Source organism: Salmo trutta, chromosome 5 (genome assembly GCF_901001165.1).
Source record: "Salmo trutta chromosome 5, fSalTru1.1, whole genome shotgun sequence".
NCBI classification, from domain to species: domain Eukaryota; kingdom Metazoa; phylum Chordata; class Actinopteri; order Salmoniformes; family Salmonidae; genus Salmo; species Salmo trutta.
This window is the reverse complement of record NC_042961.1, coordinates 25,362,010-25,387,980: the sequence shown is the minus strand read 5'-3', so window position 1 is coordinate 25,387,980 and position 25,971 is coordinate 25,362,010. Positions and strand designations below refer to the sequence as shown.

The window sequence follows — 25,971 nt, the reverse complement described above, 5'->3', positions numbered from 1 at the left end:
GCCTGTCTAGTTCACACAGCAGGGGCACACCTCTCTCTCTCTCTCTCTCTCTCTCTCTCTCTGTCTGTCTCTCACTCATTCTTCCTCCGTCTCACACAAGGCTCGCTCTCACACACACACACACAAACACACACGCAAGGCCACTCCCCCGCCACACACACACACACACACACACACACACACACACACACACACACACACACACACACACACACACACACACACACACACACACACACACAGTGAATGTCCAATAACCTCATCACATAAACAAAACAAAACACACACTTAAATCATGAGGCAATCAACCTGTCCATGCATGCCTCAGGGTTCATTCACTGTTATACGCATAGAGTGAGAGCACGGTGAACAATGGACAGGCTAGTGTTCAAAAGCCAGCTGATCCCATGGACTTCTCTTGACTGTTGTATCGAATGTGTGAGGGTGAGAGACAAACAGGAAATTGGGCATTTGTGAGTTCATCTGGATATTTGTATCACTTGAAAACCAAAGCCAAAGAACCGTGAAAAATAGCACAGGAAAAAAACGGCATATTTTAGAACCATGTGCAATTTTTTTCACATTTGATTTTGGCTGGGTTTTTGTGTATCTTTGAGTCTAAACAGAAAATTTACTGACTGTCAAACTGTGTTAGTGTTGCTCTATGTGTGTGACGTGTGAGAGCCAGGAGCAGGGTTGACTTTGCTACACATACAGTGTATCAGAGTTTCCTTAGAAAACAGTTTGTGCACCTCGCTATCGTCACCACACATTGCAGTGTGTGTGTGTGTGTGTGTGTGTGTGTGTGTGTGTGTGTGTGTGTGTGTGTGTGTGTGTGTGTGTGTGTGTGTGTGTGTGTGTGTGTGTGTGTGTTGAATCAACAGTAAGGTGTATTTACCTGTATCCTTAATAAGCCAAACGGTAACCTCTTTTTCCAACTACTCCCCAACCACCGACCTTATTTGTGCTCTGTTTAGCTTAAGCAAAGAACGAGTGGCTTGAATGAGGACTACAGAAAAAACATTAGCTTTCCTGCATTATTTCCCAGGAGAAAATATTTCTGCAAGCACAAACACCTGTTTGAGTGCAGGCAATAGTATTTTTGTGAAACGTGGTTGATCCGAAAGCAGACCTCTGTGTATGCTGCTCGTTCTAGAAGGACTTCAAAAAACGGACCACAAGCCTATTCACACACGTTTCCTCTATAAGGCATGTATAAGGTATAGGACTTCCAAACTTCTCTGTCCACTTGTATCAGTGTCTCTCTCTGGTCTCTCCATGTGTATCTACAGAATAGCCTTGTCTTTCTGTCTCTCTCTGTGTGTGTATCCTCATCTCTGGATATATATATGACCGTGTGCCTATCCTTGCGTCTATGGTCTGTGTGTATATCCACGTCTCCATGGCTCTGTGTCAACGTGTGCATCTCCCTATCGATTGGTCTCTGTGGCGGTGTGTGACTGAGTGTAAGCAGCCTGCAGTCTAACACCTCCCTCACTTCCACCAGATAGGGGCGTTCGCGAGAGAAAGAGAGAGAGAGAGAGAGACATGGGCCTACTGAATCACTCCCTCTCCACACACAATGCACTGCACACTACTGTACAGCGCATACCAACTCTACTTATTCAGCCACTGGCTTCCGCAGTGATTCAGATCAACAAGCTAGGAGACATGGGCCAACCCTCCCTTTACAGTCAGTCACCACTCACCGCACTGTGCACTACTTTACAACAACATTACATACCAGCTCTATTCACTAATATCCACAATAACATGTACACGTTTCATAGTGCTGGTATAGCTCAGCTGTGTATTGTAAGCTCAAAACACAGCAGCAGAAACTGGGAGGAGGAAGCCTTAGAGTGTTTTACGGGAGATATCCAGAATGAACCTGCGTACTACTGTAGGTTATGAGGCAAGTACATGAAGTTAACCTGAATTAAGCCTAGGTCTAATCCTCTTAACAGGTGACTTGTAGCTGCTCTCTTTGTTTCCAGGACCTTGGCTTGGCACATAACCAGTAGGCACAAACACGCATCATTGTAATACACACCTGGCAACTCTCACATCATGCCACTCTCATTGGCATAGAAGGCGTTGGTCCATCTTCCTAATGGAAAACAGTACAGTACTACCCTCTTCACACTACAGAGACGAATTAAGCCGGACCAAGCTGAGCTGTATTGTGCCCGTTTACACATCCGCCATAGTGGCTGGAAGGGTGCCAGTGAGGACAAGGTGAAAAGGAAATATACGACACAGCCCAGTATGGTTCATTTCGTCGTAAGACTTTTTGTTCATGTTGTACTCCTCATTGAGATCTTCCTCTGTGCACGAGGCAACAGTAGAGTGACTGAGTGCAACAGCTAATCTGCCTATCTATCTGAATTGACTTCCCCTGCCAGAGCGGAAAAAGTTGTGGATTCTCAGATGTTCCTATGTAGATCAAAGTTAAGATATGACACGGCCTGTGCTCTCTCCTCCTCAACGAGCCAAGCACAGCCCCGTGACACGACTGACGTAGCGTTAGAAATGCGAAGAGCAGAAAGGCCTAGAGAAGAGTTGTTCATGTATTCAACACTGTCTCAATATGGAGAGGAGAGGTTCAACGTACCTGGTAGAATTCCCGCAGCCATGTCTTCTGTAGGTTTTCAAGCTGAAAAGACGAGATAAACTCTGTCAGTCAGGTCATTTGACAACAACATATTTTTTACGAGTTAAATGACACAGTTGAGCAACTTTCTATTCTTCTCTCCTTACCTCATTGTTGTAAATACATTCTCATGCATGTCACACACACACACCTACGGTTAACAAATTAGGGGATGTTAGCCTTCAGTCATATCATAGTAATAACACTGAGGAAAACGGCCTAGTGGCATACGGGCGATTCTGTGGAAAAGTCAACCTGAGCATGCCTAAATAAAGTTAGTAATTTACAAATAAACCCATGTTCAAAATTATCCTAAAAGGCCTAGGTGTTGGAGTTTAGGCTTTATTTGAAAAGTTTAAGTAGGAAATTGCATGAATTTTGACCATTAAAGAATAAGATGCTAAGTCTCAAAAAAGTTTTTTCTGTCAATCATACTTCATGGCTTTCAGAAAGGGCTCACAGAGCTTGTTTTTCCACTCACAGCTGTCCCCCCATGTTAGTTATGAAGTTTAGATCTTAATGAAGCAATACAGACTACATTAAAGTGTCTTGAGTTTTGTTAGCAAGTTCTACAGGCTTGTAATACCAGTGGTACTAGTGTATACAACCTTACGTCGTAGAGAAATTGTGTTTCCAAAGCTAGGGCTTACATTGAGGACTTGTGAAGAGCAGAATCAACAAACTCTGTATAATCAAAACAGTTGGTTTTTTGAGAAGGTGCTGAAGTTCAGTTAGCCATCGTTATGTAAATGCAGGCTGAAAAGTACCAGTGGCCTGGCTTTGGCCCCAAGTGAGAGCAGGTCCGCCGGAGCCACGGCCCAGTGAGACACAGATGCCGACCCGCTTAGATTGAAACAGAAATGTCTTCTGGGTAAAACACTGGGCTAAATCCTGTATGGACATGCGCCATCCGTCCACAAAACGCCAGTGGTGGGTTTGAAGTCAAAATAATACTGGAAAATATGGTGGTGGATTTTTGATGTTATCGGGCTATTTTGCTTCCACTGGTCCCAGGGCCCTTATTAAGGTCAACAGCACCATGAACTTTACCGCAGCACCAGGACATTTTAGCCCAAAACCTGGTTACCTCACTGGGAGAAAAAGGTCAATATTAGGGGAAATTTGTATCTATATATTTCCTGATAAATGACATGCTCATATACGGAGCTAGGACATTCTCCGTAATGGGACAGTTTCGACATGCATCCAATCCGGACCTGCGAAATATCCCTGCTACCGTATGATTCCAGGGAGATATCTGGGGTGAGATACGTTCAGGGTACGCACCTGATGCGCGTGCACCCGCTTACATATCTACAGAATATTTTAACTCCGGAAAGGGTGTGTCAACACGCTGACATAACTAATCCTTTATACTCAGGCATGAACAAATCCACATATTTACAGAAATGCATCATATCTGTAGTCATTACCTGATCATTTATGTATCCGTATTTTAAAACAATGAATCATTTGAATAGATATCCTTACATGATATGTGAACCATAGATATGGTATTTTTATGTTTCATCCTACGTCTGATCGAAAATGGGCTAAATCAGACTCATGAAATATCCAGCATTTAAATGATTTGACCTGTTCAGGAGCAGAAAATCATTGTGCTTAATTCACATGAAGATGACACATCTGAGCATACAATTTACACGCTCATATTCCCTGATATGGACCCTTTTCACACAGTGTCTGCCTGGAGGCTGAAAATTGGAAGCAAGTGGATCTTCCAGCAAGACAGTAACCCCAAGTACACATGAAAATCCACAGATAAACTGTTAATGGACCACAAAATCAACATTTTGTAATGGCCATCTCAGTCTCTGATTCTGTATGGAGGAATGGTCTAAGATGTTCAACAATCTCATAAAATATTTTTGAAAAATGCTCAGTGCCGTTATCCTCGCAAGTTGAGGGATTGAAAATAACTTTACCGCTGAGATTTTTTGAATTACTTGTTCAACAAAATCTCTTTCTCTGACCAATTGTATTAGTATAAAATAATCTAATTTCAAAAAAATCTTGGCATACAATATAGCTCAGTAGTTGTATTTATTTTATATAGTATTTTTGCTATCTTTATCAAGGGTGCCAATAATTCTGGACCTGACTGTATATTGTCTCAGTTACATATTTTGTTTCTAAATATATATATTTATGTCTACATTTAACATGTAAATGTTCATTTTAATATAAAGATAAATAAATAACCTATTAGGATGTGATGCCTAACCTTGTATACAATTCAGGCCACCTGTCATTATGAAATCCTAAGGTACTAAACTCGTCCCTTTTTCAGGACCCTGTCTTTCAAAGATAATTCGTAAAAATCCAAATAACTTCACAGATCTTCATTGTAAAGGGTTTAAACACTGTTTCCCATGCTTGTTCAATGAACCATAAACAATTCATGAACATGCACCTGTGGAAGGGTCATTAAGACACTAACAGCTTACAGACTGTAGGCAATTAAGGTCACAGTTATGAAAACTTAGGACACTAAAGAGGCCTTTCTACTGACTCTGAAAAACACAAAAGAAAGATGCCCAGAGTCCCTGCTCATCTGCGTGAACGTGCCTTAGGCATGCTGCAAGGAGCCATGAGGACTGCAGATGTGGCCAGGGCAATAAATTACAATGTCTATACAGTGAGACGCCTAAGAGAGTGCTACAGGGAGACAGGGCGGACAGCTGATCGTCCTCGCAGTGGCAGACCACGTGTAACACCTGCACAGGATCGGTACATCCGAACATCACACCTGCGGGACATGTACAGGATGGCAACAGCAACTACCTGAGTTACACCAAGAACGCGCAATCCCTCCATCAGTGCTCAGACTGTCCGCAATAGGCTGAGAGAGGCTGGACTGAGGGCTTGTAGGCCTGTTGTAAGGCAGGTCCTCACCAGACATCACCGGCAACAACATTGCCTATGGGCACAAACCCACCGTCGCTGGACCAGACAGGACTGGCAAAAATCGCTCTTCACTGACGAGTCGCGGTTGTGTCTCACCAGGGGTGATTTTCGGATTTGCGTTTATCACCGAAGGAATGAGCATTACACCGAGGCTTGTACTCTGGAGCGGGATCGGTTTGGAGGTGGAGGGTCCGTCATGGTCTGGGCCAGTGTGTCACAGCATCATCGGACTGAGCTAGTTGTCAATGCAGGCAATCGCAACGCTGTGCGTTACAGGGAAGACATCCTCCTCCCTCATGTAATACCCTTCCTGCAGGCTCATCCTGCATGACCCTCCAGCATGACAATGCCACCAGCCATTCTGCTCGTTCTGTGAGTGATTTCCTGCAAGACAGGAATGTCAGTGTTCTGCCATGGCCAGCGAAGAGCCCGGATCTCAATCCCTTTGAGCACGTCTGGGACCTTTTGGATCGGAGGGTGAGGGCTAGGGCCATTCCCCCCAGAAATGTCCAGGAACTTGCCAATGCCTTAGTAGAAGAGTGGGGTAACATCTCACAGCAAGAACTGGCAAATCTGGTGCAGTTAATGAGGAGGAGATGCACTGCGGTACTTAATGCAGCTGGTGGCCACACCAGATACTGACTGTTACTTTTGATTTTGACCCCCCCCCCTTTTGTTCAGGGACACATTATTCCATTTACGTTAGTCACATGTCTGTGGAACTTATTCAGTTTATGTCTCAGTTGTTGAATCTTATGTTCATACAAATATTTACACATGTTAAGTTTGCTGAAAATAAACGCAGTTGACAGTGAGAGGACATTTTTTTTGCATTCTGCTGACATAAAAAAAATATTTTGAATGTCTATTTCAGAGGGTGTAACATCCAAAACAGCCTTTTTTCCTATCTAAACTAATCACGGAAATTACCATATTTTCTAAATGATTGTTTTTGTGGTAGGGTCAATCCAGAAGTCCGCTCTTTTTAGTACCAAAAAGGTACTATAGAAATATCAAAAGTTTCATTCATATTTTGTTCATCCATTCTGTGAGACATTAAAGTTATGATTTTGCGTGCTTATGTAATGTCCATAACGCTGAAATCGCCCATATACAGTATAAATATATTAGGCCTATTATGTGTTTTAACAGAGCCGCCCCCATCCAGCCCATAGGAAGGTCATATCCATGCAGTCTGCTGCTCTGGCTCTACTGTCACTCTTTCAAAAAATCCCATTCTCTCTGCCTCTCCACTCTAAAATGCCATTCCCAGGAACCTGGACATTTCATTTGCGCTGTGGTGGAAATAGAGACAGAGCCCAGGGCAGTCTACCATTTAAGGAAAGATCTCCCCATGTCGATAACTGGGCTCTGATGAACTGGTGTGTTGTGAGTTTATTCTGCAGCAGAGAGACTATATTAAGAATGCTGGAGCGAAGTCAAGTCCTGTAACTGGTGACTTCAGAGTACTGTACAGTAGTAGTAGGCTGAGGTGCAGTATCCCTGAATAGCATCAACAGGGGAGAAAGCATACCTTTACACTCAATCTTAAGCACTCTAAAAATACGTTGTCACCATGGCAACCATATTTTTTTTAAAGAAGGAAAAAAAAAAACTTTCACTTATGCAACATCCGCACTCACTGTAACAGTCCGTAAGGCCTTTGTTTTGCCATTAAAAACATACTGTTGATCCTTGAATCGGCTGTCATATCTGATCTGAGGCCAGCGTTTCCCCACACGTGCTCTAGTGAACCGTCATTAGGAGCTCCGTCAGTCTCTGTTGATATTTCAGGGAGCACCCGAGTCTCTCCAGAGCCAGACAGAGTAAACTGGCCACTGAGGGAGTGCCAGGGGCCTGGCAGGCTAGCGTCAGAATCAGGTTCACTATAGGTGAGGGTGTGTGCGTCACGTGTGTGTGTGTGCGTGCGTGCGTGTGAAGAGAGCCGGAGCTCCATCTGTGTCCCACGGGTGCCAGCGTAAGAGCCGTGGCCCCGGAGAAAGCCAGACCACAGCATAGGGCTATATAAGGACATGAGCACTGGACCCTGTCATTAGTCACACAGGGAGAGAATGAGAGAAAGAAGGAGAGAAAGAAAGACAGAAATAGAGAGGGAGAGAGAGAGAAACAGAAAGACAGAGTGTAGGTCTCACAGTGAACAAAGTGTCTGTCTCACAGTGAACAAAGTGTCTAAAGCCACCTGACAGTCTGTTTATGGGATTATACACAGTGACCCGTGTATGTGGTGGGGCTGACCCCATTTAGTCAACTGGTTGATTTTTTGGTCGATAGGCTGTTGGTCGACCAAGATTTCTTTAGTCGAGCAGTAGCAAATGTGGTTTTTAAATTTAAAAAAAATATCTATCATGTGTACAAGACACCTGTCTGATTCTCGACTGAGTGGATTGATCCATTGTGGAGTCCGTGGGGATGGCACAGTCCATCAGTCTAAGACATGTGCTACTGAAATTGTATATGGTTATATTACATAAGAACAATGGTGCAAAACCAATAAAAATTTGATTTTATAACAAATGCACTTTCTCCGGCACTAGTGGTCGCTCTCCGTGGTTCAGCAACACATCAGTGCGCCTTTTCCTAGGCCATGTTGCTATGTGCATAACAGCAAAGTTAACCCGCACATTGGTATTGAGAACAATGCGGCGGAGGCAGCAGCAGCCGAATGAGGAGATGAGAAAACTTGCCCCTGCCTTATTGTCTAAGAAAAGTGAGGAGAGGAAACCAACTTAATTAGATCTATAATCAATAGCCTAACTGTTAAAGGTGCCTGGCTTTATGAATCATCAATATATCTACAGAAATAAGACAGATCCTGCTTCCGCTGCATGTTTGTTTGTTTAATAGCCTACTGATTCCGTGAGCACCAAGGCTCACGCAACAACATCACAATTTCAGCCGTTTTTAATGTTTGCTTTGCTGAAATAAAGGCTTTACAATTTGTTTCATTAGAACAGCCTCTCGGGTATTATTTTTTATTGATTTAGTGTAGTTTACACTTTCAAATTGTCTGAAAAATTCTATTTATAATAATAATAATAATAATAACGCTCCTTTTGCTTGATCTCCTTATTGTTATTATTACTATTATTATTATGATCATAAGTAATGTCATTATCATTAGTAGGCTTAGTATAGCAGCCTTGTATAACCATCATTGGAGCTGTAGGCCTAAGAGCACATCCTGTTTAGTCTTAATACCGTAACTTACTTAGGCCTATATTTCAATACTTAATGTATATACAGTAGGCTAGTATATCAATCATTCATTTGTTCATGTCATCACACTGCATACGAGTCATTCATGATCCGAAATGCAATCAAGCATTTTAGTTTTAAAATAAAAAAGCAAGCCTTGAATAATTAGCTTCAACAATAAATTAAGCCATTCCATTTCGGAAATTGGGTTCACGAATGAATGCAACTGTTTTTAGTCTTTGCTGTAATATAGGCATAACAAAACAGACTCTCTGGTAAGATTTTAATTTATTTAGTGTTGTTTACATTGTTCCAAACAATCAGAATTGTTTTATTGTAATCTATATAGCACGTGTTCGGTACACATAATATGCATGCAGTGCTTGCTCTTTACCTTTTTCTTAAATCGCCAATATTTTCCATAACTAGTCACATTTATTCCACACATCTGACTTCCCCTTTACCTCCTGAGCAACCAGTAAACATTCCCCCGTTTCAAGTTTATTTGTCAGGTCCTCTGCATTAATTTTGCTGTTACATGTGTTACGGTGTTCAGAGTTTGTTATAACCAATTTATTGATGTGATTATGATACGCTATAGGTCAGGCCCAATTTGTGCCCTATTTGGACGGGATTAGTTTTTCAGGGGAGTTCAGGGAATGTACCACAGCTGTCATTTTTGTCAGTAATTTTTACATGGCAGCAGAGTAACAATTCCAGCCAGAATGACCTACTGTTTTTTGGCGAAGTCCAACTCCTCTGATAATACTAGTCCCGTAGGAGTCGACATCCCTGTGATTTGAGAGAAATTACTGAGTTTGACAGTTGTTGCTCACGGTTTACGCAAGAAAACAATAACTGATCTGATGAATTGAACTAAGTGCTGCATTTAAGCTATATATTAACAGCCTACATGTAGCTGATCAACTTTAACAGTGAATTATTTTGTTTATATGTTTTGTGCGTATTAATTGAATTTTGACAAATGCATCAGTAAAACATTTTGAGGCTATTTAATGAAACCCTTGCTGTTAATAGATTGCAAAGCAGCATACAACTGACCTAAATGCTTGGAAATGATAAGTTAACTTTCTCATCCATAGCATTAAAAGGCATCTCAAGTGTAATTGCACTGTTTAGCTCACGTCTGAAGGCTGGGGGGCATTTAGGACGTACTGTGGATCGCTAAAATATCGTAATGATTATGATCACACTTCCTCAATTCAAATGTTATGGCGACACTATACCAAAAGATGGTTTGGTATGGTTTCGAAACTTGGGAACCAAGCTGGAGTTATCAGTGTGGCCCTATCACCTGGACATGTTGAAATACTGTATCTTCACGCATAGAATAAAAACCTCCTGGCTTCCATCTTAACTGTCAATTTATTGAACAAAATTAAGAATTACAGGGGGCAGTTTAGAAAAAACGAACTCCTTCCGAATCGTCCTCTGGAATGACGGACATTTGGGGGTAACAATTACATAACCAACGTTCTCTAGTAATACTAGTCCCGTGCTAATAGGTCTTTGGTCACGGGCATGCAATGTATACGTGTGTCACGTAAAGAGAGCAAGGGTTGAGGGAATAGGGAATGTTTTTCCTAAACAAATTAGGGATTTCTGTAACATAACTTTTCAGTCAGAAATGGCTGATTTACGTTGCAGCTTCAGCAACATGGACAGCTCAGTAAACACTTTGATGTTCTGTGGTGGTCGCTGCAGAAGGGAGGAGAGGGAGACAACAGGTTAACAAGGTCACCCCTCTCTTCACTACATCTCCCCTAATCCCATAACGAAGGGACCCCACCATCCATTGTGTACACCATGGCCATACAGCCTATTACTAACCAGGGGTCTCTCTATTTAAAGGTCTTCTCATTGTTTAGTTCCCGCTAGGATCTGTGATTGTGGATCACTGCCATTTCAAAGGGTTCTGTCTGTGTATAACAACCATGTGCACACATATAGTCAACTGCATGCAGTTACACTGGGCTAATGAATGGGAGTCTGTCTATTAAAACTCAACAGGCCATAAACTTCGAGCCGTCCCGGTACATCTGCAGTGTGTTCACAATGAGCCAGCTGTGGCTTAATGCACTAATGAGACAATAAAACCTCAACTGTTAACAGTTCTCCAAACAAATCCTAGAGTAATCATGTAGAGTATCTGTTCTAAAGATTTGGAAAGGTGGGATAAAACAAAGTCAAACTTGTCACTTTGTATTCCAACTCATTTTTGAGGCCAACAGAGATTGTTATCCAACTTGAGCTAATTAGAATGATGACCCATATCTGAAGGCTGCGATGGTCGTGAGGAAGACAATGACCTTGGCTTGTTTGCCCTAAGGAGAACCAGGGCCCCCCCAGGCCCCCAGCCGTGTGGGGCTCCAGAGACCCCCAGAGAGAGCGAGAACAAGGCTAAAGTAGGAAAGTTTTGGACTTCTCCTCAATGAGATAAATGTGAGCCCTGAACCTCAGTTCCATCCTACAGCTTATCAAAAGTTATTTGGCAGTTAATTAGAGACGGGGCTACACTGGCAGCCGGATAAAAATGGATCTTCCATTCCCTCCATCTTTTTTACACCCTCTCCCTTTCTCTCTACCTCCTCCTCCTTTCCCTCTTTCTTTCTTTGCCCATCCCTTACGTTTTCTCGGTCGATGGTCTACTTTCCAGAGAGCACGGGGAATTAAAGACTCTACTTTTGCTGTCGTCAGAGTGGTAAATTCTTAAAGCAACCATGAACGTTCTGGATTCTCACAGTGTTGTCAAGCATGAAAGTATCCTCAGAGAGAGAGAGAGAGAGAGAGAGAGAGAGAGAGAGAGAGAGAGAGAGAGAGAAAGGGAGGGAGAAAGGCAGCGGTTCAAGAGCACTTGACAGGCCACCTTGAACTGAGCACACTGATGATGCAAAAGACGATTACATAATTCAGCAGAATATAAGTAAACACAAATGCATGAAAGTAAGTCACTCTGGATAAGAGCGTCTGCTAAATGACTAAAATGTAAAATCACAAAGGATACATTAAGCTAAAATGTAACTTTTTTCTTTGATCTTTTCCACATAGAGTAGCTATCTAAAGCTTCATGACACAACCAGTCACAGAGGTCATCTATAAAAGTCTACTGTACCATGACCTCCCACAGTGTCACCCCTTGTAACTTGACCAAGACATTTTGAGCGCCAAAGGGTAAGCCAGAGGTCATCATGACCCCCTGTCCAGGTGTAACAGAGCCCCCAATGCTGCTCCCCGCTGAGGCCCTTTGCTCTGTTTCCATGGTGTGGCGTGCGCTGGCTCGGACGTAGAGCGTGTAAACTGAGATTTGTGTGGATGGGAATTGACGGCATGGTTCTGCTCGTCAAAGACCGACCCGCTGATCAGCTGGGAACACACGGTCACCTCATAAGCCTCCCTCCTCCTGCCTCATAGGTCACTCAGACTGTTCTTCCTGCTTTCTTTTCCTCTCCTTATTGCATTTTTCTTCTCTGTATTTGTTTCTCAAATCTGTTGCCGATCCCTCATAAAAGTTGCCAATCCCCCATTTCTGCCCCATTGTTTTGCTCCATCTTTCTTGCTAACCGTCTTTTCCCTATCACTAAGTTCTTTCCTCTCTTCTTCTCTAAGGCTCTTTTGAAATTGACGAGAGTTAAGAATCGAACGAGAATCTTCTTGAGAGACATTACTGTAAGGTCAAGTTGCGAATTTCTCACGTCTCGAATGCTACCTCCGGAGGTCGCACATGACACTCGCCCGACAGTTTCCCCCCTCCAAGTAGGGCAGTGTAAACAGAATTGTCACTTTCAGCTCAACAGTCCTACAGTATGAATTGTAATGGCAGAGCAATGTTTTTCAAATAGCTGAAATGTATAGGCATTTTCCTTATATTGGAGACTTGTTTAATTGAGTTTTTAATCAGAAATTGCAGTAAAAGCCTCTCCTGAAATTGACGCTGAAGCTTTAAGGGAACTTCAGAAAACCGTAATCTATTGCAATGCAATAGCTAACTTAGCTAGTAAATTAGAATGTGAGGAGGATGCAGACATTTTGTTTAGCTTGCTACCTACCTCTGTAAATATAATATGAATGATACTGTATGATACAGTTACTGGACTTTTATATTTGTATGAGAGGGGTAAGCGTTAATTTTTGATATGCTGAAGTTACTTGATGCAGCAAATTTTGTTAGCGAACGTTAGCGATTCAAGAGCGTAATATGGTTTTGTTGCATTAATCAAGAGTGTAATATCGTAGATGCATGAAAAGTTGCTTGCATAAAGTAACTAGTTGAATAGTTGGCATGCTTAGCCTACTGGCTAGTGGCTATTGTGACATTTGCAAAGCAAGAACATCACACAAACCCTCTCGTCTCGTGACATTCCTGTTGCTAATGAAAATTGCAAAGTTTATGCACATCTACATTTTGTCACGATAAAACTCTTCAAATGGGAATAAGCTCTTAAAGTCACCGGGTGAGAACGTGAAGATCTGAGGAGTTATTTACGTCCATGTGCCAGGGAGAGGTGAGATAAACGCAATAAAACCATAAGTGAAGTTATTTTTGCACTTTCCGCTATAAAAGAGCACAGGCTTGACGAGGCCATAATCTTTGAGTCTCAAATCCCAGCACGACTCCCCCCCCCACTCCTTGCCCCCATACCTCTAGCCATCCATAATTGTTTTCCCCTCATTTACATTTTTCAATAAATGATCAAGCAAACACTGTACAGTTCAGACAAGATCACCTGATCCCAATAGAAAATGGAGAGAGTGACCTTCAGCACACAATATAATATCCATTTCCTCTCTTCAGTGGCTGTCTGTCACCTCCCCTCCTTTCACTTCACACTGTCTCGATAATCTAACGTCTGAAGAGCGTCTCAAAACGAGCTCTACTGGGGGGAGGTTTGAGACGTAAACAATCGGGTCAAGTTTATTCTCTCCACAAGAAAATTCTGCCTCAGAAACTAGTCGGACTCCGTTTAAACCAATCCTGTTGTACAAGCAATGGATCCTCTTTTCAAATCAACGCACTTCATTTTCCATTCATGATGGCGAGCAGATGAGCAATAGATTCCACTTCCAACTACAAAGGATTGGAATGCTTCTCCAAACAACCATGGCCTCCAAAAATTACAGTTCTTCACAGAGATTCTTTGAACCACTGTGATATTGCTCCAACACTCAGATCCAATGTGGCTGAATTTACAGAAAGAACACGAAGGCTGTGTTTACACAGACAGACCAATTCTGATCATTTTTTCCAGTAATTCGTATTTTGACCAATCAGATCATCTCTGAAGATCTGATGTGATTGGTCAAAAGACCAATTAGTGGAAAAAGATCATAATTGGGTTGCCTATGTACGCGCAGCCAAAGAGCTTCACATCATGATAATCCTAGGTGTCTCATACTTTATTTTTATTTAACTAGGTAAGTCAGTTAAGAACAAATTCTTATTTACAATGACAGCCTACTGCTTTCATAGGATTATATGCTTAGAAAATGTCCTTAAAGTGTCTGTTTATTCCAACAACCCTTTTAATATGAATTCATACATCCCAAAATGCATCTCTACCAAATTTTGTGATTTTATCGGCTGAAAGCAATTAAATAAATGTTTTAAGCTATAAAGCAACGGATTATTATCTAATCTTTTGTTGATAATAGGCTCCCGAGTGGTGCAGCCGTCTAATGCACTGCATCTCAGTGCTAGAGTCGTCACTACAGACACCCTGGTTCCATTTCAGGCTGTATCACAACCGGCCGTGATTGGGAGTCCCATAGGGCAGCGCACAATTTGCCCAGCGTCGGCCGTCATTGTAAATAAGAATTTGTTCAAAACTGACTTGCCTAGTTAAATAAAGATTACATTAAAAATTACAAAATAATAATTGCAATTCTAAACAAGTATGTAAAACGCTTTTACAAATGAAAGCTTATTATTCAAGCTTATATGGCGATTCCATGCCAGCGGGAACAGAAAATATTTTGGGCATCTCAGATTGTTCTGACAGATTGTTTGTTTGACATGCTTTTTACATTTGAACCACAAACCATTTTTAAGAAATCATTGGCCATTTAGGCCCTTTTCAGACCTATACATGCCTCCTCTAAGACTTTATGATCAGTGAACTGTGTGCTCTAACACAGGGTTTCCCAACCCTCTCCTACGGCCCCCCCAAACGTTTAACATATTTGTTTTAACCATAAAAACTGGCACACCTGATTAAATTAGTCAATGACTATGTTTACATGCACACTAATAATTCGATTTCAAACGTTTAAGTTCCTTGCTCAGAACATATGAAAGCTGGTGGTTCAATATTCCCAGATCTTTAATATTCCCAGTTAAAAAGTTTTAGGTTGTAGTTATTATAGGAATTATGACACGTCAACTATTTCTCTCTATACCATTTGTATTTCATATACCTTTGACTATTGGATGTTCTAATAGGCTCTTTAGTATTGCCAGCCTAATCTCGGGAGTTGATAGGCTTGAAGTCATAAACAGCGCATTTCTAAGAGCTGCGGGCAAACGCAGTAAAGTTTGAATGAATGCTTACGAGCGTGCTGCTGCCTACCACCGCTCAGTCAGACTGCTCTGTCAAATATCAAATCATAGACTTCATTATAATATAATAAATATAGAAATATGAGCCTTTGGTCATTAATATGGTCAAATCCGCAGACTATCATTTCGAAAACAAAACTTTATTCTTTCAGTGAAATATGGAACTGTTCTGTATTTTATCGAATGTGTGGCAACACCAAGTCTAAATATTGCTGTTACATTGCACAACCTTCAATGTTATAATTATGTAAAATTCTGGCAAATTAGTTCGCAACGAGCCAGGTGGCCCAAATTGTTGCATATACCCTGACTCCGCGTGCAATGAACGCAAGAGAAGTGACACAATTTCCCTAGTTAATATTGCCTGCTAACATACATTTTTTTAAACTAAATGTGCAGGTTTAAAATTTTAAGAAAGGCATTGATGTTTATGGTGAGGTACATTCGTGCAACGATTGTGCTTTTTTCCCGATTGCGCTTGTTAAATCATCACCTGTTTGGCGAAGTAGGCTGTGATTCAATGATAAATTAACAGGCACCGCATTGATTATATGCAACGCAGGACACGCTAGATAAACTAGTAATATCATCAACCATGTGTAGTTAACTAGTGATTACGTGAAGATTGATTGTTTTTCATAAGATAAGTTTAATGCTAGCTAGCAACTTACCTTGGCTCCTTGCTGCACTCGCATAACAGGTGGTCAGCCTGCCACGCAGTTTCCTCGTGGAATGCAATGTAATCGGCCATAATCGGCATCCAGAAATGCTGATTACAGATTGTTATGAAAACGTGAAATCGGCCCTAATTAATCGGCCATTCCAATTAATCGGTCGACCTCTAGAATATACTGTAGGCAGATTATGCAAGTGTCATGTAAACACCTTACTCGGCTTATCTTAAATCGGTGTAAGATCAAAATTGAAGTCAGCATACGCCGATTAAAACACCTGGTTTTCTGATCAATGTTTTGAATTATTAGGACATGTAAACACCTTAAAATCGGCATACCAACAGTGCATTGGATCTGCGCATGTGCTCGCACCAGCTGAGCAAGCTTCCTTCTTTAGCACAAGTGAAGTGCAACTGAATGTATGCGTCCATATATGTCCAAACACAAAATAAAATACGCTTCCCAAAAATAACATGCTCGCTGTTGTAGAACGTTTATTTTGATTGATGATTTTCTGCATTTATCAGAAAGCCTGATTTCAGATGTGTCCATGTAAACAGGATTATTAGGGAAATCGTTCTTCTTGCAAAGCATGTAAATGTTTTAATCAAACTATATTATGACTTTCCACAATAATCACATTATTGTTTTCATATAACCGGACTCAGCTGCTTGATGATAAGTTGAAACAGGTGTGCCAGTTTTTATCATGTACGGTTCATGGAAGGGCCTAAAATGGCCACTTTCGTCATGATTTTCTAAAAAACGGTTTGTGATACAAATGTAAAAAGCATGTCAAACACACTTGCTCTCAATTAAGTTTGTTTGAAAATTACAAGAAAAATCGGAGATACCAAAAATATGTTTTGCTCCCTGTGGTGTGGAATCGCCCTATATAGTGATTATGGCATCTTTAACACATTAGCTAGATTTCCATCCAATCGGCGACAGATGTTCATGCGAATATTCAAACATTTCCATTAAGAATATTTTCCCACCAGTGGTATAATTTCCACCAAACTGACTTGTTGAGGACAAAAATCACTGCGTGATGATGTAGTGCACACAAAAAGTACTTTTTTTATTTACCAAATAAAAATAAAAATGGTCAATGTGTTTCCATTGCATTTTCAACTATACCGATAGTTTTTTCTTAAAAACTGTTACGTTAAATAGCAAATTGGAATGTATGCTCTAGCCAACAGCTTGCCGATACAGTGCGGGAAGTCTCTGCGGGTAGGCTAGTCTACATGACGAGATTATGGATAAGAGCTAAAATGTTTTTTTGTTTGTTGTCAAAACGGCAGTCAAGCTTCAATTATCACGTCACCAGAATAAGGCCCTCGACATATATAGGAAACCTGCATCAAGCTCATACCATGCACTTTAACCACTCTGTGAAGTTCATCATTTCTTATTTTATCTGTAGCCTAATTTAAACTGCATGGTTTTCCGAGTCGCAGTGGGAGGACCACACAACATGTCCTCGCGTGAGTTTACTTCAATATGATAGTTGTATCATTATTTGCGCATAAAGGTGTTTCCACCGCCATTTCTAGCAAAATTCATTTTATAGACACAAAAAGATCCCAACATGTCGAACGAACAAATGACCTGTTGGTATTTATAACATTTTATCAAAACCTCTAACAGCTGTTGTGAACATTTTATTATACGGGATGACTTTACTCACAAAAACTGTGGATGGAAACGTGGTCATAGACAGCATTGAATTGTGAACATTGACACCATTAAAAATGTGGTTCCCACACCCATGCCTAAAAATAGCACAGTGATAGAGGACTTTGAACAAGTCCGTCGCTGAGGGGGGACAGTAAAGGGAGCGATGAAAGGAGGTAGGGCCGGTACGATGCCAGTATTGCGATACTTGTTAGTATCGTGGCAAGGAAACAAAACACGAAGCAGACTATTTAGGAAAACAAGACTTAATGTTGGAAACAAACATTATTATGTTGTCATCCAGAGTCACATTTATTTATTTTCCAAGCTATAACAGACATTATTTTATATACATTAGGTTTTTAAAGGACCAGAGAGTTTGGTCTGCTTCGTGATTTAATTTTTGTCACAGAAAAAATATACTGATACCCCTCAACAGGTTCCCATGCTCATCTAGTCCTTAACAGTCGAGGCCGAGTGACTAGGGGCGTCCTTCATAGTGTTGCATAATCATCCGCCATCGTTATAGAGTGGCTCGTTATAGAATTAATTAGATCAAAGCCACTCAGGAAGCGCTCAGAATTAACCTCTGAATGAGCCCGCCTCCTCTGGGGTCTCCCCACCACAATGACAGGGAGGGGACTAGGGTCTGGAGGTAGAGAGAATGGAACAAGGTAGAGCATGCTCCAGCACAAATGCCTGGGGATGCTTTGCTGGTGACACTGTCTGGGATTTATTTAGAATTCAAGGCACACTTAACCAGCAAGGCTACCACAGCATTCTGCAGCGATACGCCATACAATCTGGTTTGCGCTTAGTGGGACTATCATTTGTTTTTCAACAGGACAATGACCCAACACACCTCCAGGCTGTGTAAAAGCTATTTGACCAAGAAGAAGAGTGTTGGAGTGCTACATCAGATGACCAGGCATCCATAATCACCCGACCTCATCCCAATTGAGATGGTTTGGGATGAGTGAAGGAAAAGCAGCCAACAAGTGCTCAGCATATGTGGGAACTCCTCCAAGACTGTTGGAAAAAGCATTCCAGGTGGAGCTGGTTGAGAGAATGCCAAGAGTGTGCAAAGATGGCATCAAGGCAAAGCGTGGCTACTTTGAAAAATCTCAAAGATAAAATATATTTTAATTTGTTTAACACTTTTTTGGTTACTACTTGATTCCATATGTGTTATTTCATTGTTTTGATATCTCCACTTATTCTACAATGTAGAATATAGTAAAAATAAAGAAAGATCCTTGAATGAGTAGGTGTGTCCAAACTTTTGACTGTTACTGTATATGAATATAAAAACATGTAAACATGGATATTGAAAATAACATTTTTGATTTGGCAAATGTTTTCAATATATTGTTGAATATAGTATACTCTACTGGCATATCAAAGTCCCAGAGTGGGATCTCTGCTACTTTTAGAGTTATGGGCCTGTCATGCCAAATGGTGTCCCCCTGCCAAAAAGTGAAAGAAAGATAAAGGGAGAGAGAGAGAGAGAGAAACAGAGAGAGTAAGACAGCAGTGCAAATTCACTAAGACTTAAGTATTTCAACAACTTTCTCTTCCAACTTGTTTGGCAATCACACGTACCTACGGGGGAAGGATGGCCAGCGACACAGGAGAGTGATTTTTACTAAGGAGGAGAAGGAGGCCGTGCTGACCGAGATGCATGCTGGCCATTTCGAAGTAAAGCGCATTATTGCCAAAATCAACCTACTCTTCTTCTGACAGGGAATTGTCAAGGAGGTGGACAGCTGGGCAAGTGAAATAACCTTTTGTTTATCAATCACATTCTATTATATCTGAAAGTATTATGATTTCAATGAATGTCATATCAGAGAACACACAATGTTTCAATTTGTCATTTTGTGCTTAAAAGTCAGTTGGAATAGTTGGAAGGTCGACAACTGAAAGCCCCAATATCCTACATGTCGGTGAAGCCCAATAAACAAAGTATGTTAAGCTTTGGTTGCCATTTGAGAAAGCAAGAAATGGTAGTTATGCTGAGCTTGTAAAAATGTACCCCTTCAATTTACCTCTCCAAATGACTTCAGGACCATCGACTGTCTGAGCCCCCCCAGGAGGTATCCCGTCCACCAGAGGCAGTGAGTTCAGATCAGTCTTTCTCTGTGCTCTGAGTCAGAGGGGGACCAGCTTGAGGTAGGCTATACCTTGCAAAACTGTTGAAAAGTACATACCTCCCATTTAGAACACTGCACTAATCCATCAAATTTTCTCACAGTAAAATGTAACCTGTGTTTGCTTATTTACATCTCTGCCTCCTACACTGTTCCCTTTAACTCTGCTCCTGTTCTCCAGGACCTAGGGGTTCTGCCTAACACCCAGATGTGGATTCACCTGATGTATTCCATTACCAACCACCCGCCAACTTTTCATTACATGATTATTGTCATTATCTGTTGAGAAAGTTTTCTTGCTCTATCATACTGGGCACATAATATGTGAGATACAGTGATGTATTAAAAACACTAGCACTGCAAACACTCAGAACAAAGAGAGCAGCAGTGCCTGGACTTTGCAGTCTCCCTCTTCAAGTCCCCCTTCCAAGACGTGCGGTCTGTTGAGAACAAGTGACAGGCAGAACCTCCCACCCACACAGCACCCACCTCTACTATATTCCACACCAGAACACAGTATTTTAGTCTATGATTGCCATGTGAGTGTACAAAAAAAACAGAAAATAAATGAATGACAACTATACAAAAAAAATATACCTTTATATATATAAAAAAAATGGCAGGTCGGTTTTCACAGCTGTTTCACAAGGTGTTCATTATTTTAAATTGTAAGGTATCCCTTGATAGTATTTGTTAGTTCAACATTATACGTCGTTGTATCCTAGGACCTACAACAACAACAAAAAATATATAAAATCTAATATATAAATAAATACAGAACCACAAGGGTGTACTACGGAGCTATATTTTTTTAGCATAATAGAGGACTACTGAAATAATATTATTTCAGTGAAGGGAAGGGCAGGTTAAAATAAAAACATGCCAGCCAGAGAAGCCAGTGTATGAATCAGATAGATTTGCATATGAATGGAGTAGAAATTAGCTGACTTTGTGATCTGTAAGGTAAGTAACTTTAACGCGTCAAGCAGATTACATGTTTTCTTTGCTATTTCTGAAACGTAGCAACGTTTAAGGCATGGATGTCATGTTGTAATGTTAACAAGGTACCAGAAAGTAGTTGGAAGTAATGTTTTCATCTTATTAGCTAAATAAAACTTGCGGAAATCAGCACTATTTGCATAGCGGGGATTAAAAGAACGTCACAGAGGCTGTAATGATCTCCAGAAATCGAATCATTAGGTTATCACACTGTTGATGTAGCAATGGACGCTAAATTTATCCAATCCCATTGTGGGAAGGGGAGGGGCTTTTTAGCTGGGTAACAGGCCCATTTCATACAGAGAAGTTGGCATAGTAGGCAATTTTCACATTCACTATGTTGGTAATGCTTACAATTTGGATTATAACGCTTAAAAGTTGCAGAGATCCCACTCTGGAACTTTGATATCCAATTTGTGTTTAACTTCTCTAGGGTAGGGGGCACTATTTTCACCTCCGGATGAAAGCGTGCCCAAAGTAATCTGCCTGCTACTCAGGCCCAGAAGCTAGGATATACATATAATTGGTAGATTTGGATAGAACACCACAGTTTCCAAAACTGTTAAAATAATGTCTGTGAGTATAACAGAACTGATTTGGCAGGCAAAAACCTGAGTAAAATCCATCCAGGAAGTGGGATTTTTATTTATTTTGTAGTTTTCTATTGAATGCCATTACAGTATGCATTGACTTAGGACTCAAATTGCACTTCCTATGCCTTCCACTAGATGTCAACAGTCTTTAGAAATTGTTTCAGGCTTGTATTCTGAAAAATGAGGGAGTAAGACCAGTCTGAATGACTGGACCCTACAGTGTCACAGAGCTTTTTCATGCAGGTGACCGAGAGTGTGCCTTTCTTGTTTACCTTTTATATTGACGACGTTATTGTCCGGTTGAAATATTATCAATTATTTAGGCTAAAAACAACCTTAGGATTGATTATAAACATCGTCTGACATGTTTCTACGAACTTTACGGATACTATTTGGAGTTTTCGTCTGCCTGTTGTGACTGCGTTTGAGCCTGTGGATTACTGAACAAAACGCACAAACAAAACTGAGGTTTTTGGATGTAAAGAGACTTTATCAAACAAAACAAACATTTATTAAGTAAATGAATGTCTTCTGAGTGCAACCATATGAAGGTCATCAAAGGTAAGTGATTCATTTTCTCTTTATTTCTGACTTGTGTAACTCTTGGCTGGTTACTGTAATCGCATGGTATGCTTTCGCCATAAAGCCTTTTTGAAATCTGACACCGTGGTTGGATTAACAAGAAGTTCATCTTTAAACCTATGTATAACACTTCTTTGTTTTATGAATTTCTATAATGAGTATTTCTGTTTTTGAATTTGGCGCTCTGCAATTTCACTGGATGTTGGCCAGGTAAGACGCTAGCGTCCCACAGACCCTAGTGAGGTTAAGGCTTTACTGAGCCAGACACACTTCTCTCTTTGACGAGAGCACAAGCACTTCCCCAGTGTTTCCATAGATCAAGTATGCAAACATTTGCGCATCTCTAGTCACAACAGGCTTTGCACAAACTTTTTCCCCCTGGCTTTTCTGGCTGGCGCCAGCATTGCCTTCAGTGTTGTTCTCCAAATAATAACTTTGGACATGTGCGTTCCAATCAAAGAAAGTTCCATATTTTCTGTATATCATGTTGGGGTTTCGACTGTGGCATACCGTATGTATGGAGCATTATGAATTTACTGTTTTATTCATGTTTTCAAGTACTGATGACAAATCATGCATTCCAATTCTTGCATAGATTTTAATGGACACGTGTGTATGTAAAATTAGTTTTTGAAGGTTGTACTGATTATGATGAGCTAACGCTAAGCTATTCTCCAGCTTTGTGTGGCGCCATGTTTGTTGACATCATGCAATGCATTCTGGCTGTCACGTAAGCGTCTGTCAGACCAAAGATATAACAAAACGAGGTGAAGGGATAGTTCACTCGACTGATTTATGGTGCTATCAAGTCAACTAGGAACTCTGAAAAATACGAGGTCAAATCATGACGTTAGTGATTTTCAGGTCGGAAAGTCCGCGCTCTAAAAAGAGGCCCGAGTTGCAGAGTTTTTTCAGGCAATGGGATGAAGCCATCTTTGACTTTGTTTACCTGCGTCTTATAGTGATTGGCATTCTGGGATTAAGACGTTTTTTCTTGTCAAACATAAACAAACATGGCTGCCATCAAAGAATTTAGCTGCTGTTAACCTCCTGGCGTTCCCCTAGGATAGGGGGCGCTACAGCGATTTTTGAAAAAAAATTGTGCCCATTTTAAATGGCCTCCTACTCAAACTCAGAAGCTAGGATATGCATATAATTAATACTTGTGGATAGAAAACACCCTAAAGTTTCTAAAACTGTTTGAATGGTGTCTGTGAGTATAACAGAACTCATATGGCAGTCAAAACCCCGAGACCGATCGTAACAGGATGTGGAATTCTGAATTGTGGACTCAACTTCACATCTTTGCCTGTAATTCACACAGTGAGCAATGGTTCATTGAGCACTTCCTATTGCTTCCACTAGATGTCCCCAGTCTTTACAAAGTGGTTTGAGTCTCCTACTGTTAAAACTGAATGAATGAGACGCTGTTGAAATTGGTCACATGAGGAGGGCCATCACCATTATGACGCCCTGGCTTCCCTCCCCTTTCGAAACGTTTTGAAACACAATGCAATCGTCCCCCTCGAATCTTATTGGCTCTCTTGTTGAAAAAGGCTTAAAGATTTATGTTATACAATGTTTGACATGTTTGAACGAACCTAAATGGAGAAAAAAAAGCATTTTCTCGAAATAGCTGTCCCGCGGCCGACGGAGCATTTGGATCAGCCTTCAGACGCGCTAACAAGAACAAGCTCTTGGAACATAAAGGAGTCATTTTTTCGAAAATACATTTGTTGTGGACCTGGGATTCCTGGAAGTGCTTTCTGATGAAGACAACCAAAGGTAAGGGATTATTGACAATAGTATACAAGACTAGATGTGATATGCGATTGTTCCAAGATGGCGCAGACCTATATTTACTAGGTCATTTTCTGAGTATCGCATCCCCTTTTATCGCAAAGTGTGATTACCCAGTAAAGTTATTTTTAAATCTGGCATTACAGGTGCTTTCAAGAGATATTCATCTATAAATCTTAGAATGACAATATTACATTTTAAAAATGTTTTCGAATAGTAATTTAGTAAATTGTTTCACCGGATGCATTTGAGGGAAAATAGTTAGTCAACGTTACGTGCCGATGTAAAATGCTGTTTTTATATATAAATATGAACTTTATCGAACAAAAGAATGCATGCATTGTGTAACATGATGTCCTAGGTGTGTCATCTGATGAAGTTTGTAAAAGGTTAGTGCTGCATTTAGCTGTTTTTTGGTTATTTGTGATGCATGTGGTTGGTCGGAAAATGGCTATGTGGCTACTTTTACGATATACTCCTCTAACATAATCTAATGTTTTACTTTTGCTGTAAAGCCTTTTTGAAATCAGACAACGTGGTTTGATTCAGGAGAGGTGTATCTATAAAACGATATAATTTGAAAAAAAAAATGAAAAAAAAATAAGTATTACATTTTGTTATGCTAATGGCGATAGGATTTTTCGCTGGATGTCGAGGCCGCACAGGGGTTAACTGCTGACCCGCATCTCTTTTCTAAACAATATTACATTTCTCCCTTGTGCTCACCAAAGATGGGGTACATTGTAAACAAGTGTAGCTGTTAGGTTCGCCAACTTATATTTCGTTTTTTGTCAGAGCAACCTGTTATTTAAACTGGTTTAATGAATGGCTGTAGACGTGTTCCGTGTGATGTTTGGATGATGAATTTTGCATTTCTCTCTTACAATAAAATATGAATTTGAGGAATAAAGTTGTGAAGACCTTTATTTCCCATCAGTACAAAATATTGTTAGATGCTTTCAGACAACGATGCTGTTTAGACACATTTGTTGCATCATATGTTCTGTTACTACTGTTCCAATCACATATTTGCAATGGTACGCTGCAGCAACCACTCAACAATGATCACAAATATTTGATTGCCCGAGTCAAAGGAGGCCTGGGTAAGGCCAAAATGTCATAAATATGCCAACTTTGATGAATTATTTGTCAATTATGCTTTAAGATACAAATATCAAATAGCCTATATGTCAACAATACTTCCTCCAAAGGACCATTCTATGGATTACACTGCGAAAATCTCCAAAATCCAGGTCTTTTTTTGTTCTGGTTTCGTGAGGAATCACTATTACAGTCACACTCATTCCCACTTGTAATTCAACACAGATGCTAGGCACTCCCGCAATCAATATTCTGCAGCTACTGTATCTAGGCAATAACCTTTGCCTACCACAGAAAGGTGGGAACAAAGACTTTAAAACAAGTTTTAAGATATGCATGGCATGAATATAGATTCTTCACCTGTTCTCCCGCACAGCAAATAATTCCAGTAGTTTTACTGTTTATGCACATGGCCATGTTAAACTAGTAACAGGAAAACGTGTTCTACTGCATCTAATCAGGTATGCGGTCTTACTACAGTAAACACAGGTTTCAGTCAGAAGCCTTACACATGGAGACCCATGAGTTTGAACATATGACAGATGGCACTGAAAGTCTGACTGAATGGGGTGTGTGATTTAGCTTATGAGTGCTCGAGGGGCAGGTATTTATACCACTCCACTCGGGGCGCGTCTGGACAGAAACATCCTAAGAATAACTACTACACTCCCAGCAGACCTGGGTTCAAACACAATTTGAAATATTTCAGATACTATGAGTGTTTGCATTAACCTGCCTGGTGTGCCCGGTGGGCGGGGTATGCACTTTTGGGACATTTCTATTGGTCCCATCGCAACAGGCAAGTTCAACTGAGCACAGCTTAAGTATTTTAAATGACTTTGAATAGTATTTGAAACCTGGTCTGTCTCCCAGGAGGGTCAAACCCTCAGGGTCTCTGAAGACGGACATAGATAACACATAAGACAAGAGAGTAATGGGGATATAAGCTCAATAGAGAGCTCTGCAGTGTCTGGAGGCTCACGTGCCCATTCATTATCCTATACACACAATGTATGGGAGG

General features: G+C 40.8%; 1 protein-coding gene across 2 annotated transcripts in view; it reads right to left on the bottom strand.

Moving 5' to 3' along the window:
• LOC115193954 (type I inositol 1,4,5-trisphosphate 5-phosphatase) overlaps window positions 1-25,971 on the bottom strand; it is a 272,496-nt gene that overhangs the window by 163,531 nt on the left and 82,994 nt on the right. For both annotated transcript variants that reach the window (XM_029753112.1, XM_029753113.1), the window contains exon 2: window positions 2,615-2,656. In XM_029753112.1, the coding sequence (XP_029608972.1) occupies window positions 2,615-2,656 (42 nt within the window). The remainder of the gene's footprint in view (window positions 1-2,614; window positions 2,657-25,971) is intronic.